The sequence below is a fragment of the Schistocerca nitens genome, chromosome 7 (assembly GCF_023898315.1).
Source record: "Schistocerca nitens isolate TAMUIC-IGC-003100 chromosome 7, iqSchNite1.1, whole genome shotgun sequence".
Lineage (NCBI taxonomy): Eukaryota > Metazoa > Arthropoda > Insecta > Orthoptera > Acrididae > Schistocerca > Schistocerca nitens.
This window is the reverse complement of record NC_064620.1, coordinates 189,848,302-189,861,046: the sequence shown is the minus strand read 5'-3', so window position 1 is coordinate 189,861,046 and position 12,745 is coordinate 189,848,302. Positions and strand designations below refer to the sequence as shown.

General features: G+C 41.9%; 1 protein-coding gene across 1 annotated transcript in view; it reads right to left on the bottom strand.

Annotated features, from left to right (window-relative positions):
• Window positions 1–12,745, bottom strand: part of LOC126194890 (mitochondrial basic amino acids transporter-like) — a 268,011-nt gene that overhangs the window by 77,150 nt on the left and 178,116 nt on the right. The window contains exon 4 of the mRNA XM_049933239.1: window positions 3,636–3,719. Within this exon, the coding sequence (XP_049789196.1) occupies window positions 3,636–3,719 (84 nt within the window). The remainder of the gene's footprint in view (window positions 1–3,635; window positions 3,720–12,745) is intronic.

The following is a 12,745-nucleotide window of genomic DNA, read 5'->3' as shown; positions in this document are numbered from 1 at the left end:
ATTTCGATCATCCCTTAGCGGAATCTCGGCCAGCTGGCTGAGCACGCACATCATATGACTGCCAATGGCAATACACGTATTTTGAAGGAAATGGGGGCCCCAGTTAAACACAAACACAAAGGCTAAAATTCGAGGATGATAGGCAGGGTATCATAAAGAAGGCACATAGTTATCCAATATGTTGCCAGTTCTGTATTTAATACTATCGATATAATACTTCATTTCAGTACCATCGACTTCAGAGCCAAACATGATGTCTTGGGTCGAGCGTTCATATACGAAATTCAGAACAGTTCTGTAACGTTCGCTTTTGGAGACGACTTAGGTTGTGGGTTTAGACTGCTTCTTGCATCCCTGAAAGGTGCTTGAAGATGTAGCGGTGAAATCTACAGCAATGTGAATTTGAAATTAGTGAATACAGGAAAATGAAAAAAGGAAGAGACGGGAAACTAAAAAAAAATATTTTTCGTTCTTGACGTGTGGAAATAAACCCTTTTCTGAACCTCGCACGTCGTTTCCATCGCACTGAGAAGTAACCTGCTGGACAAAACAAAATATTTACAAATGAGTCTGCAGTTCTACTAACGTCGGATGACGTTTCTATGTTCAGTAAGGCACATACTGGCAATCTCCAGAGGAAACAGTACGACATAAAAAATCTCAGAACCGTGTTTTCCTGTACAGATTGGAATGAAAATGCTGTAGAACAAGAGAGTTCGCTCCATGGTGACTAACGTAAAGTACAGGTTTGATTATTTCAAAGATCGTGCGGTTTCAGTAAAACTAGGATCCGTCGCCTCCTGGTTTACACTTTGTGCCCTAGAGGTTAAGAGAACAAAGCAATGTTTCTAGGAGCCGAAACGCTGTAATGCCATTTCTGTACAAATATGTAAATCCTACGTACGTAAAAGGGTTGGTTGGTTGATTTGGGGAAGGGACCAAATAGCGAAATAGCGAGGTCATCGGTCCCATTGGAAAGTAAGTCTGCTGTGTCCTTGTAAAGGAACCATCCTGCAATTTGCCTGAAGCGTTTTAGGAAAATCACGGAAAACCTACGTCAATATGGCCGGAGACAGGGTTGAACCGCCGTCCTCCCGAGTGCGAGTCCAGTGTGCTAACCTCTGCGTCACCACTCTCGGTCGAACATAAGATAAACTGGTGCAAGCATCAGGGCAAGAGAAGTCTACGTGAAAAATTCTATGCAAGCAAAACTGAAAAATGTCTTCCGGCTGGAATTAACGCATCCAGAGGATATAACTATATTGTGTCTTTGAGCACATTTGCGAAGAAACGGCGAGGCTTCATGGATGTTCAATGCTACTGTCATTAGTGTCTATCGAAAGAAGGCGCATCACTATGGGGTCTGCAAGTTACAAATGGTTAATAAGCCAAGCGAAAATAAATCACTGGTTTTGTTTCATTTTCAGTGGAATTTCTTTTAGACACTAACCAAATCAGAGGGGACGGTAGATCTTTATGAATGGTCACCATGCAGGTGTGGACATGGAGGGGATCCACTTAAATATTCACAAAAAAATGTGAGCATAGGTTTCAATTTAGAATGGCACTTCCCCTTCAGTGCTCAGCTATTTCTCTACAGCGCCCACCTCAACTCCCACCACTACCTCTCTCCCTATGCGTACCCTGCCGATTGTTCTTTTGCTGGTCACGTTATTCTGTGCACATTCTACTACTGCTCGGCTCTTTCTCGATTTTACTGGCAATGTCAGAGCTTCTTTAACAATTACACATAGCTATCTGGATGGGTTTACTGACGAAGAGTTGGCCAATGAGCAACTAGTTTAAGTTTAAGAGAAATATAAGCTGCTTAGTCTCTGAATAAAAATTTCTATTTGTTGTTTTATGTTTGTTATTTTAGCCACAGCTCAGTATTCACTTTCATTACACTGATATGGATTTTTTACGTACATGCAACTTGTGACACCTCAACAAACGATGTAGAATGAAATACGTACCGTTGAATATTTTTTTTTCTTTTTACAGCGGTGACAATTAACGTTTACACAAACCGTAAATCTTACTTTACAATTATAGGATTAGAATTCTTGACCAAAGACGTACTTTGTGATTCACTGCAGTATTTATCTGATATGAAGCAATGGAAGCTTTGATTCGCTTCGTAATGAAATTCCTACTAATGTTCCACAGGGTTGAGTTCTTGTTGTACACAAATGACATTCCATCTTCCAATAATTATGCAGAAATAGTCTTCTTTGCTGATGATACCAGTTTCGTAATCAAATATAATAAAAGATGCAACAACAGAAGACGTAATAAAAGCTGTATCCAGAAAAAAATATTGATTGATTATTGGAAAATAGCCTATAACTTAGCTAAAATAAACACAGCTCATTCAGTTTTGCACAAACAGGATATATCATCATCATCATCATCATCATAACAGAACATTGGCGGAGGAGGGGGAGGGAGGGAGGAGGAAATAAGCGAAAGTAAATTCTCAAAATTCTTGACTGTGCATATTGACCAGACTTGAACTGAAAATTATGTATTATAGATACACTCAGATGCATGGAGTTAAGCAAATTTCCTCTACGCGTAATTACTGATTTCGCTGATGAAAGTGTTAGAAAGTTGGCTTAGGCTGCATTGCTTGCTTCCGTTCAATAATGTCATATGGAATAATTTTCTGGGCCACATACAAGCAAAGTTTTCACTACACAGAAATATGGTGTAAGGCTGATTCCTGATCTCTATAGGCAAGTGTTTTTGAAAAAAAGGAGACGACACCCTAACAAAGCATTTACCCTGTTGTGAAGTTTGTTGTGAATAATCACAATTTTCAAACGAATTTCGTGCTTCCAGCCGGCTGTCGTTCGATACATTCCACGATATTTCAACTTGGCACCTGTTGATCATCTTGAGTTGAGCCATCGAAGACTGTCTTAGATAGGTTATCTGCGTTTAACCGGCAGGTAGCCAGTTGAACTATTGTGGGTTGTATTGAGTGACAACTGGCTACAAGCACGTAATTTGAACATTCAATTTTCCGTGAAAATTTTAAAGGTCACACAAGAACTACGATGTCCGATCACTAGTAATATTCACAAATATAGCACTAAGAACAATAAATCTCTCCACCAGTCACAACCTTCTGCAGAAGGGGACAAGCTGTGCAGCCGTAAGATAGTTGACACATTCCATTGTGCATTAAAGATGTTAAAGTAAATGCTTTTAAATACAAATTGAAATCATTTCGCTTGACAGTTTCTTCTACTCCATAGATGAATTTCTCAAAGGACGATATGAGTGTGCGTGTGTGTGTGTGTATGTGTGTGTGTGTGTGTGTGTGTGTGTGTGTGTGTGTGTGTTTGGATTATGTTCATTAAACTTTATGATTGGTCAAAATAAAAAAATCTCCAGAATGAGATTTTCACTCTGCAGCGGAGTGTGCGCTGATATGAAACTTCCTGGCAGATTAAAACTGTATGCCGGACCGGCACACAGTTTTAATCTGCCAGGAAGTTTCTTAAAAAATCTATTTATGTAAATGAAGCCACGATTTCACAAAGGAAAAGTGTCTTATTGTAAAGCTACTGACATGTCCACGACATTCATATGCCCATGGTGTATGAATGATAACGAACTCAACTTACCGACTCCCTGTGCAAAATGTGTCTGAAGCAGTCGAAGGCTCCTCGGTAGGCAGGTTTGCGCTGGTTCTGCGTCTGAAGATGTACCTGTGCAAGGAATACTAGGTTAGCTGTTCTGTCTTTAAAAGCATCATGCTTGTCTCTGGCTGGCTAAAGACATTACCATAGGAAACAATTCATACACACATACTCTACGATGAAACATTTTCTCCTTCGACTCTGTAATAACCTATCATGCTATGCACTTTGGACTTTTATTTTCGTATAGCAGCAGCAATAACGTTTAAAATTTCTGTCGTTTAATTGCTTACAATACGTTAAACAGGTTGTCTACAGCGACAAAAACACATTGCCATTTAGGTTATTAGTTGACATTATCAGATCGGGAGGTATGCGATCCGTTATGTTGAAATATGTAGTTAAACAATCCTAGACCAAGATCGCTTTCTGCAATCTCCCTTAGTCTGATTCGGCACATTTACGTTGTTTTTTGACATTGTCAGATCCGGAGATATGCGATTTATTATGTTAAACAATGGCTCGTCAGGGAGCTGAAACTAGTTTTGAAATGAAGGGCCGGCCGAAGTGGCCGTGCGGTTAAAGGCGCTGCAGTCTGGAACCGCAAGACCGCTGCGGTCGCAGGTTCGAATCCTGCCTCGGGCATGGATGTTTGTGATGTCCTTAGGTTAGTTAGGTTTAACTAGTTCTAAGTTCTAGGGGACTAATGACCTCAGCAGTTGAGTCCCATAGTGCTCAGAGCCATTTGAACCATTTTTTTGAAATGAAGGAGTTTTAACGATCTTGACCTAGGATTATTTATCCACACATTTTAACGTAACATATTGCATGTCTTCCGATTTGACAACGTCAAGTAACAACGTAAACATGCTAACTCAAGTTAAGGGAGATTGCAAAAAGCTGCTAAAGATCTGAAGATGGCTCGTAATGAGCTCAAACTATTTATGAAATGAAATAATTTTAGGATCTTGTCCTAGGATTTTTTATCCACATACCATCATTTTGAATGATCCCCTGTATTAGGGAAGTTCATAATTAAGTAGGTAATTCTAAGAGAAACCGTTTACGAAGATATTCCCTGGATAACGGAAAAACAGCCAAACTTCGACTCTGATAGAAACAATACCAAATGAAAAACACTGAGGTTTGCCGAACACGTAACGAAGTGGTCGTAACAAAGACTGTTAACAAATGATGAATATCAGTCAAGATATAGTACGAATGTAATTGTTTGCTGATGTGCGCAGGGAAATGTTGGAAATTTTCCCGCATATAATAACTCTGCAATATCTCTCTAAAACTACCGGAGAGTCTACGAAATGCTGCTCGTCCTAGCCTTGATGAAGGGAAAACCCTGAAAAGTGATAGAGAAGGGGCAACGCTTGCTCAGAAAGTGCACAACTGATCTCTTAGAGGGTACACGAGTTGGTAGAGGGTAGGACAAATTCTGCTCTTGGGGCGGAAAACTGACTCTAAAGGTGGATGAACCATAGATGCACAACAACGCAGGTCGGAGAAAGCAACGGAAAACACACTGTTAAAAGTCCGACTGGATATCCCATGTATCAGCATGATTGGATTGGAGGTTGGTTCAATTATTCGGAGGTAAAACTGCCTCTCATTAGATCTACGGAAGGCGAGAGCTATAGAGAGGAACAAACGCATTTGTCAGTGAGAACTGCAGCATGGAATGTCACTTCTCTTTTATAAGGTGGTACATTAGAAAATACTTGTGCTTATCTTCAGGAATTGGGAAGGGAGTGAGACGGGACATTGAAGTTACCCACTGGTATACTAAAAAGAAGCACTGACAAATAGACAGGTGATTACAACACGAAGACATAACCTTGACACACGTCGGTGGCAGAATGAAACGCAGTTACATTAATAATTTTCGAACACGACAGCAACAGTGTAAGTTGTTAGTTAAATGCTGAAAGCTTACGGAAAGATAGGAGCAAAAACCTTACGACGTCAAAATGTGGAATGAGAGCACCAAGCTAGATATGTGACTTTCTTTCTGCATACTTGACACCTGAAGGGAGCGGACTAACTTCGCATCTGGACGACGTCGGCGGACGCGACGATTGCTCATCTTACCAAGCGCATGGGGTTTCATTTCTGTAATTGTTTCTGTGCCTTTCTTATGTAGCATGGTGGAGGGTTCCAAGAGTTGAAAGCTTAGAAGTTGGCTGCATGAGAAAAGGAATTCTTTTAAGAGGAATTTGCCATCATAAAAATGAGCCTCAGGCAGAGGCCCAGCCCCAGGTAAACAGATCGGCATTCGCAGCCATTCTCGTTCCCCAGCCCACACTCGCAATGTGGAACACGTGACACTTATTTTCCAGCAGCGGCTGGAGAATATGATTTCCGCCAGCTCTTTGTACTTAATCCTAAAGTACGGACAACCTTCCACTGGCAACAAGGTTTGTCTCATCTGTCATATCTCCTGTCCCAACCTGAGGTACTTAATCTCCAAAAATCTAAAGTGACATCACTAATCTATAAAAGTCTGCGGTGAAGTCATTACTCTGCAGAGACCAAGACCGAAGCGTTCTCCTTCTGGTCGCTCTAGAGCTTTGCCGTTTTTCGTCAGAGCAGGAACTTTCTGGTCAACGGTGGGAAAGATTCCGAGTGCCGACCAGTAAAACTCAATTGAAGATATTAAACAATTTCCAACTCTTGTAGATTTTTTCAGTGATGAACCGATAGGGCTTTTAGGTATGTGGGAAGGCAGAAAATCTCTCCCGTTCCTCGATACAATTTTGTATGTAGACACAGTGAAAAAGCACGGATCCCAAGAAAATAAGATTATGACCTAATAGGAAATCTTGGTTCTGAAAGTTTAAATTGAACCTCATTCCCGGGAGTTGTAACAAAAATTCACAAGCCCTGTCAGAAATCCCACCTAGCTAAAGATCCCTTATCTTATTAAAAATCTTCTGCAAAGAATTCCATGTTTCTTTCGGCTGGAAAATAAGTGTCACGTGTTTCACATTGCGAGTGTGGGCTGGGGAACGAGAATGGCTGCGAATGCCGATCTGTTTACCTGGGGCTGGGCCTCTGCCTGAGGCTCAACATTTTTATGATGGCAAATTCCTCTTAAAAGAATTCCTTTTCTCACGCAGCCAACTTCTAAGCTTTCAACTCTTGGAATCCTCCACCGTGCTACATAAGAAAGGCACAGAAACAATTACAGAAATGAAAACAGCCACTGGCAATGCTAATCCAAATCTGCAATTACAGAGCAGTGCAAATTAATGACTACTTGATCAAGAGAATTTACATATCATCCTCTGAAATATGTTAGTGGACAGTTTCAGAGAAAATGGCCACATTACGACAGGTACGTGACAAGCTACTGCTACGGCATAAGTCATTTACCTTTTTAGGTAGCAAGATCACTGGAGATGGAATAGGGAAAGAAGGATTAAGAAACAGAACTTCCCAAGCAAAAAGTGCCTTCAGTAAAAGGAAAGTGATATTTTACTCATTACTTATCGACCTAGAAATCGGAAAAGAGTATCTGAAAGCATATGTCTGTAGCGAGGTATTGTATCGCTGTGAAATTTGGGCACTCGGGACTGATGGGAGAGAAAGACTAGATTCTTTTGAGATGTGGCGTTACCAGCACCTTCTAACAATCAAGTGGGCTGATAAGATCACGACCGATGAAGTCTTGAAAAGTGTGGAAGACAGGAGGAGACTATAAACACTATTGTTAAAAAGGAGCTTTCAGATTATTGATCGTCTATTGAGATATGACGGGTGTTAAAAACAAAAATAGAGATGTATGTCAACGAAAAATGAGCTAGAGGAATACAACGACTGAAGTTCTTAGATAAAACCATAAAAGATGCAACACTTACAGAAAAATGAAGAAGAAGGCAGAAAGTCATGGAGACCGAAGATCTACCACCAACCAGACTGCTATCAACCAGTCCTCAGACTGAGCACTAAAGAAATGAAGATACCACTCTGCATACTGTTTTTGAAAATTACAGCTCGCCTTTATTTTGTGTCAAGTACGTTTTGTGTTACAAACAAGATATTTAAATAATTACTGTAACGAGATTCGTATTAGTGGCATCCTTGTCATGGGAAAATGAGTATTGTCACTACCATGAGTTAACCAGATTCCTCAGGTAAAAACCGTATAAGTGCTAGATACTTTTACGTGAGAAATACTACTTATGCTATATGCTATGAGTTACGTAAATGAGATCACATGGTAACATTTAGTGCTAATCTTTAGTACTGAGCTTTGTCTTATTAGCCATATCACAGGGAAGAAGATACGTCTGGCCAAAATGCCGGTCTCCCTCACTTAATGATATCGCTGTATCTACAGCCCAGTCGTATTGGCAACATATGTTGGTACACATCCTATCTGATACTGCAATGTTCTAGCACGGGATCCAAAACAGAGATGTATCATTTATGATGAAAGAAGATAATACGAAAACATACTGATCAGCTTCTTGTTCGGTAAAGCACACCCTGATAAAGCACACCCTGATCGTTAACATTTAACGAAGAACAGGCATTAAGGCGATAATGGAGGAAAGTCCCCAGACAGAAGGCACGACGTGGAGATGTTCATGTAGCATAGTAGCCTGTTTATGACTCTGGAGCCAGTTTTCCGGACAGACTACGGGGAGTAGAAGAGCCGTAGCACCATGTTCATGGGCCTGGTGGTAGTCACCAGCGAGTGTCCATAGCGCGTGCAGTGATAGTGCGGAGAAATGCGAAGAAGCAGTGCAAAACTATTTTATATTATTATTTATGTTCTGCAAATTGTGCTTAAGCATAAGAACAGAGACCAACTGGGTGGGACAGTGCAGTTATTAAGACACTTATATTCGTGGAGGGGGGGGGGGGTGGAGTTTGCTCTGTCTGGCCATCCTGGTTTAGGTTTTCTGTGGTTTTCATAAATCATTTCAGACAAATATTTGGATGATTCCTTCAGCAAGACCACGGCCGACCACGTGTTCTATCCTCGTAAGAACATTCTCATATAGAATGATTCATAAAGTTCGCATAAATTGATGGAACTGATAGGGGACTCGAAATACAACTTCGTTAGAAGTAACCCAGAGCCGGTGAAAGCTTTGGAATCTCAGGAAAAACAAGCACAATCAATCCAAGCGGGCCACAATCTCAGCAAAGATAATGTACTATTTCTGTGTAAGAATAACTGCTTGTCATTCAAGCGCGTTCCGTCTGTTGTCATGACATTAAGGTCTTGTGTATCTGTTGTTGCGTACGTATATCTGCTTTTCGTTCATGCGCTCTGAGACAAGGCGATTGTTTGCATTTCAGTACTGCTGTAAATGGCAGTGTACACTGCAGCTTTACTGAAAGTAATTGCAATGTTTGTGATACGTACAGTACTTTGTGAAATGGAACGGTACACGTTTGCAGAACTGCGAAATGTGCCTTTCATGGGAGGCTGCGCCACTGGCATTGCACACAGAGCCGGATGTGTGGTCGAGCGGTTCTAGGCGCTTCACTCTGGAACCTCGCGACCGCTACGGTCGCAGGTTCGAATCCTGCCTCGGGCATGGATGTGTGTGATGTGCTTAGGTTAGTTAGGTTTAAGTAGTTCTAAGTTCTAAGGAACTGATGACCTCAGATGTTAAGTCCCATAGTGCTCAGAGCCATTTGAACCATTTTGAGCACACAGATCTCAACGCTTGTACCGCTCTTGGTATCCGAACAGACGTCAACCACAGCGTCGAACGTTTTAAGCTGTTCGTCGCCTATACGGAGAGACAGATGCCTTACGTTCAGAGCATCAGGAAGTCCGCCCACGGACTACTCGAACAGTCGGCATTGAAGAGGAGATATTTCTGCGTGTGGAAGAACAGCCGTCAGAAAGCACGCGTGCGATTGTTCATACCATGGATAGGTCTCAAAGTAGTATGTGGCATGTTGTGCATGAGAGGCAGTTGCACTTTTATCATTACCAGCAAGTAATATGCATATGGGTGTGGATGATTCCGACAAAGAGTTCGCCGGCCGAAGTGGCCGTGCGGTTAAAGGCGCTGCAGTCTGGAACCGCAAGACCGCTACGGTCGCAGGTTCGAATCCTGCCTCGGGCATGGATGTTTGTGATGTCCTTAGGTTAGTTAGGTTTAACTAGTTCTAAGTTCTAGGGGACTAATGACCTCAGCAGTTGAGTCCCATAGTGCTCAGAGCCATTTGAACCATTTTTTGACAAAGAGTTCGGTTTTGTGAATGGATTGTTCAACGTTGCAAAAATGAGTTCTGTTTCCCAAACAACATGTTATTCACATATGATGCACAGTTCATCAGAGATGGATTCTTTAACTGTTGTAACAGCCACATCAGCGTGTGCCAATATTCTAGGATCCCACTGGAACACCACTGCAAACAGTGGTCTGCAGTGAATGTATGGCTCGGTATTATTGGCGATACGTGATCGGACCTTACCTCCTGCCAGCAAGTTTGAATGAAGTGAGATAGAATGCGTTCGTTGACCAAGTTCATCCAGAATAATTGTTACAAGATGTGCCACTTAAAATGCGTCATCATATGTGGATGCAACTACATGAAGTACCTGCAGACTTTTCTGTGCAAGTACTCGACGCCTTCAGTGCCACATACCCCAGTCGCTGCATCGGGACGATCAATTACGTGGCCATCTCGCACCCCTAATACGATTTTTATTTATTTATTTATTTTGTAAAGACTTATCAAAAGCCTTGTGTACTTGAGACAAGTTCCCAACGAAGAAACAGTTCTCGCCAGAATGCTCGTAGCATCCGATGAGTTCGTGAGATGCCTGTTGTACCAGGAAGTGTGTGCCACAATTTTCTGAGAAAATTTTATGCTTGTACTGAATGTAGTGGTTGTCATTTCTAACACCTTGTATACCAGTTAAAGATTCATCAAGTCTCAGAACACCTGTGGACTAAAGGTACCTTAGAGGTTTGGGCAGTTTTACGTCATGTCGGGCAAACAGTAAGTACTGCAGAACAACGCAGGAACAAGAAAGAGACATTTTATCACCTACGCTTCCTTGAGAAATCCTCCTCAACTGAGCATGTTCTAGAGAACGGTCACCGGATCATATCTGAATGGTTCAAATGGCTCTGAGCACTATGGGACTTAACAGCTGAGGTCTTCAGTCCCCTAGAACTTAGAACTACTCAAACCTAACTAACCTAAGGACATTACACACACCCATGCCCGAGGCAGGATTCGAACCTGCGACCGTAGCAGTCGCGCGGTTCCGGACTGAAGCGCCTAGAACCGCTCGGCCACCGCGGCCGGCCCGGATCATATCTGACAACACCTCTGCCGCGGCTCGCACTAACGGCTTCTGGGATTGTGTAGTTAAAGGATCCATCGAAATAAAAATCACCGATAACATCATTAATAGAGTGGGCGACCTGTAGCTAAGCGCGGAGCGGAGCCCAGCAATCGCGATGATGAAGCAGTCACTTCGAACGCCGAGTCAACGTAAGCCCATATATGGGGATGCCTTGAGCACCAGTGATGTCATAGCCAGCGGCTAGTGCATGTAAGTGCGTACTAGCAGCTCACTGGCAGCCTTGCCACTTGCGAATGGCCAAGGAGTCCTTAGTTATCCATTTGACGCGGCTGGACACCCAGAACTTTTTATTCGATGTTATAGCCGCGAGGCTATGCATTTTCACACCTTATATAATGTACAACATTGTTGAGTAAACAGTAAATTATCTTTGCTGAACTTATGATCAATGTGCACTGCTTGTCCTCTCAGTTACTTCTGTGACCATAAGTTCCTATTCCAGAGTTCTTCAATTTGTGCGCAGTCTTTTGTGTCAACTGTATATTCCAAGTGTATGTATATCTGAGCTATCTATTTTCATTATATTTTAATGACAAATCGTATAACATTATGAGATGACCCTTGGCCGCGTAAATAAACAATTAAAAAATATCCAGACCCATCTTCTGATTCTCAACTCACGGAGTACTCTAACACCATTAAACGCTCATGTAGAAGAGATCAGTTCCAATGACTCACACTTTTTCCGAGGTCTCTCTTTCACGCTCTTTCCTATTATTTATTTAGTTGTATGAGGCCCACTGTTTTCATGATCTAAATATTCCTTCTTCCGTTTTAACTTTGCACCGGGAAATCCTTGCTGTCGTGACAATCGACACTTAACCCAAAGCACGAAAGTCATGGCGCCTTCTGCCTATTACACAGGTAACCTTTGTTCTACAGGTTCTCGTATTTTAACTATTTGTACATCGTATTTTATGAGGCAAAGATTGGGATCAGCCCAGCTGCTTAATTACCTAAAAACCACATTGGGCTACCGGAACAACTGTCATTAGTCACGTTGCTGATTTATTCTGGGCCTAGCACTCCTCACAGTCACACAACACACATTAAGCTGTACCAGTAGGACAAACTGTTTGCTGAACAGCTTAGATACGGAAAACATTTATTGTGTCTATATAAGGACGACATTATTTCTGTTGAGATCTTGTAAAGTATAGTGTTAATTAAAAATCGCTATTAGGCGAATTCGTCTATAGAACCATTTTCAAGTTCTTACACCATGACTCCAAAGGTGTGATGAACTGTCCTGCGTTGGTCAGCAGAATGACGTTGCACTGGAGGAGGCAGTCGTCAGCCTGAAATCCAGACACCGCTACACAACAAATTATTCAGGTCATAACGTGTAGTCTTTCACGGTCGGTGTCTTCATTAATTAAAACTTCCGACCTCTTAGCCCAGAAGTTTTAATTAATAAAGTATTCAGAGTGCAAGAGCACTCATTCAGGACGCTGACAAAACGGAAGACGCCAGCCAGCGCCACTAAAAGAGAAGTTGAGAAATCTTGTAGTTCCAGCAGGAGAAACTAACAAAGAGAGAAAACCAAAGCAAACGAAGTCATCGTCGTTCAATGGCGATGCACCGCCACTCCGGTGTGCCACGAGTTCTGGCGTAGGAGTACTGCCGTTGGAAATACTAACCACCCAGCTCACTTATATATCCGCCCAAATCAGACCATCATTCGTAGATATATATAGTTATATGGATATGGTGTCTGTTCTTTCGGACATATCAT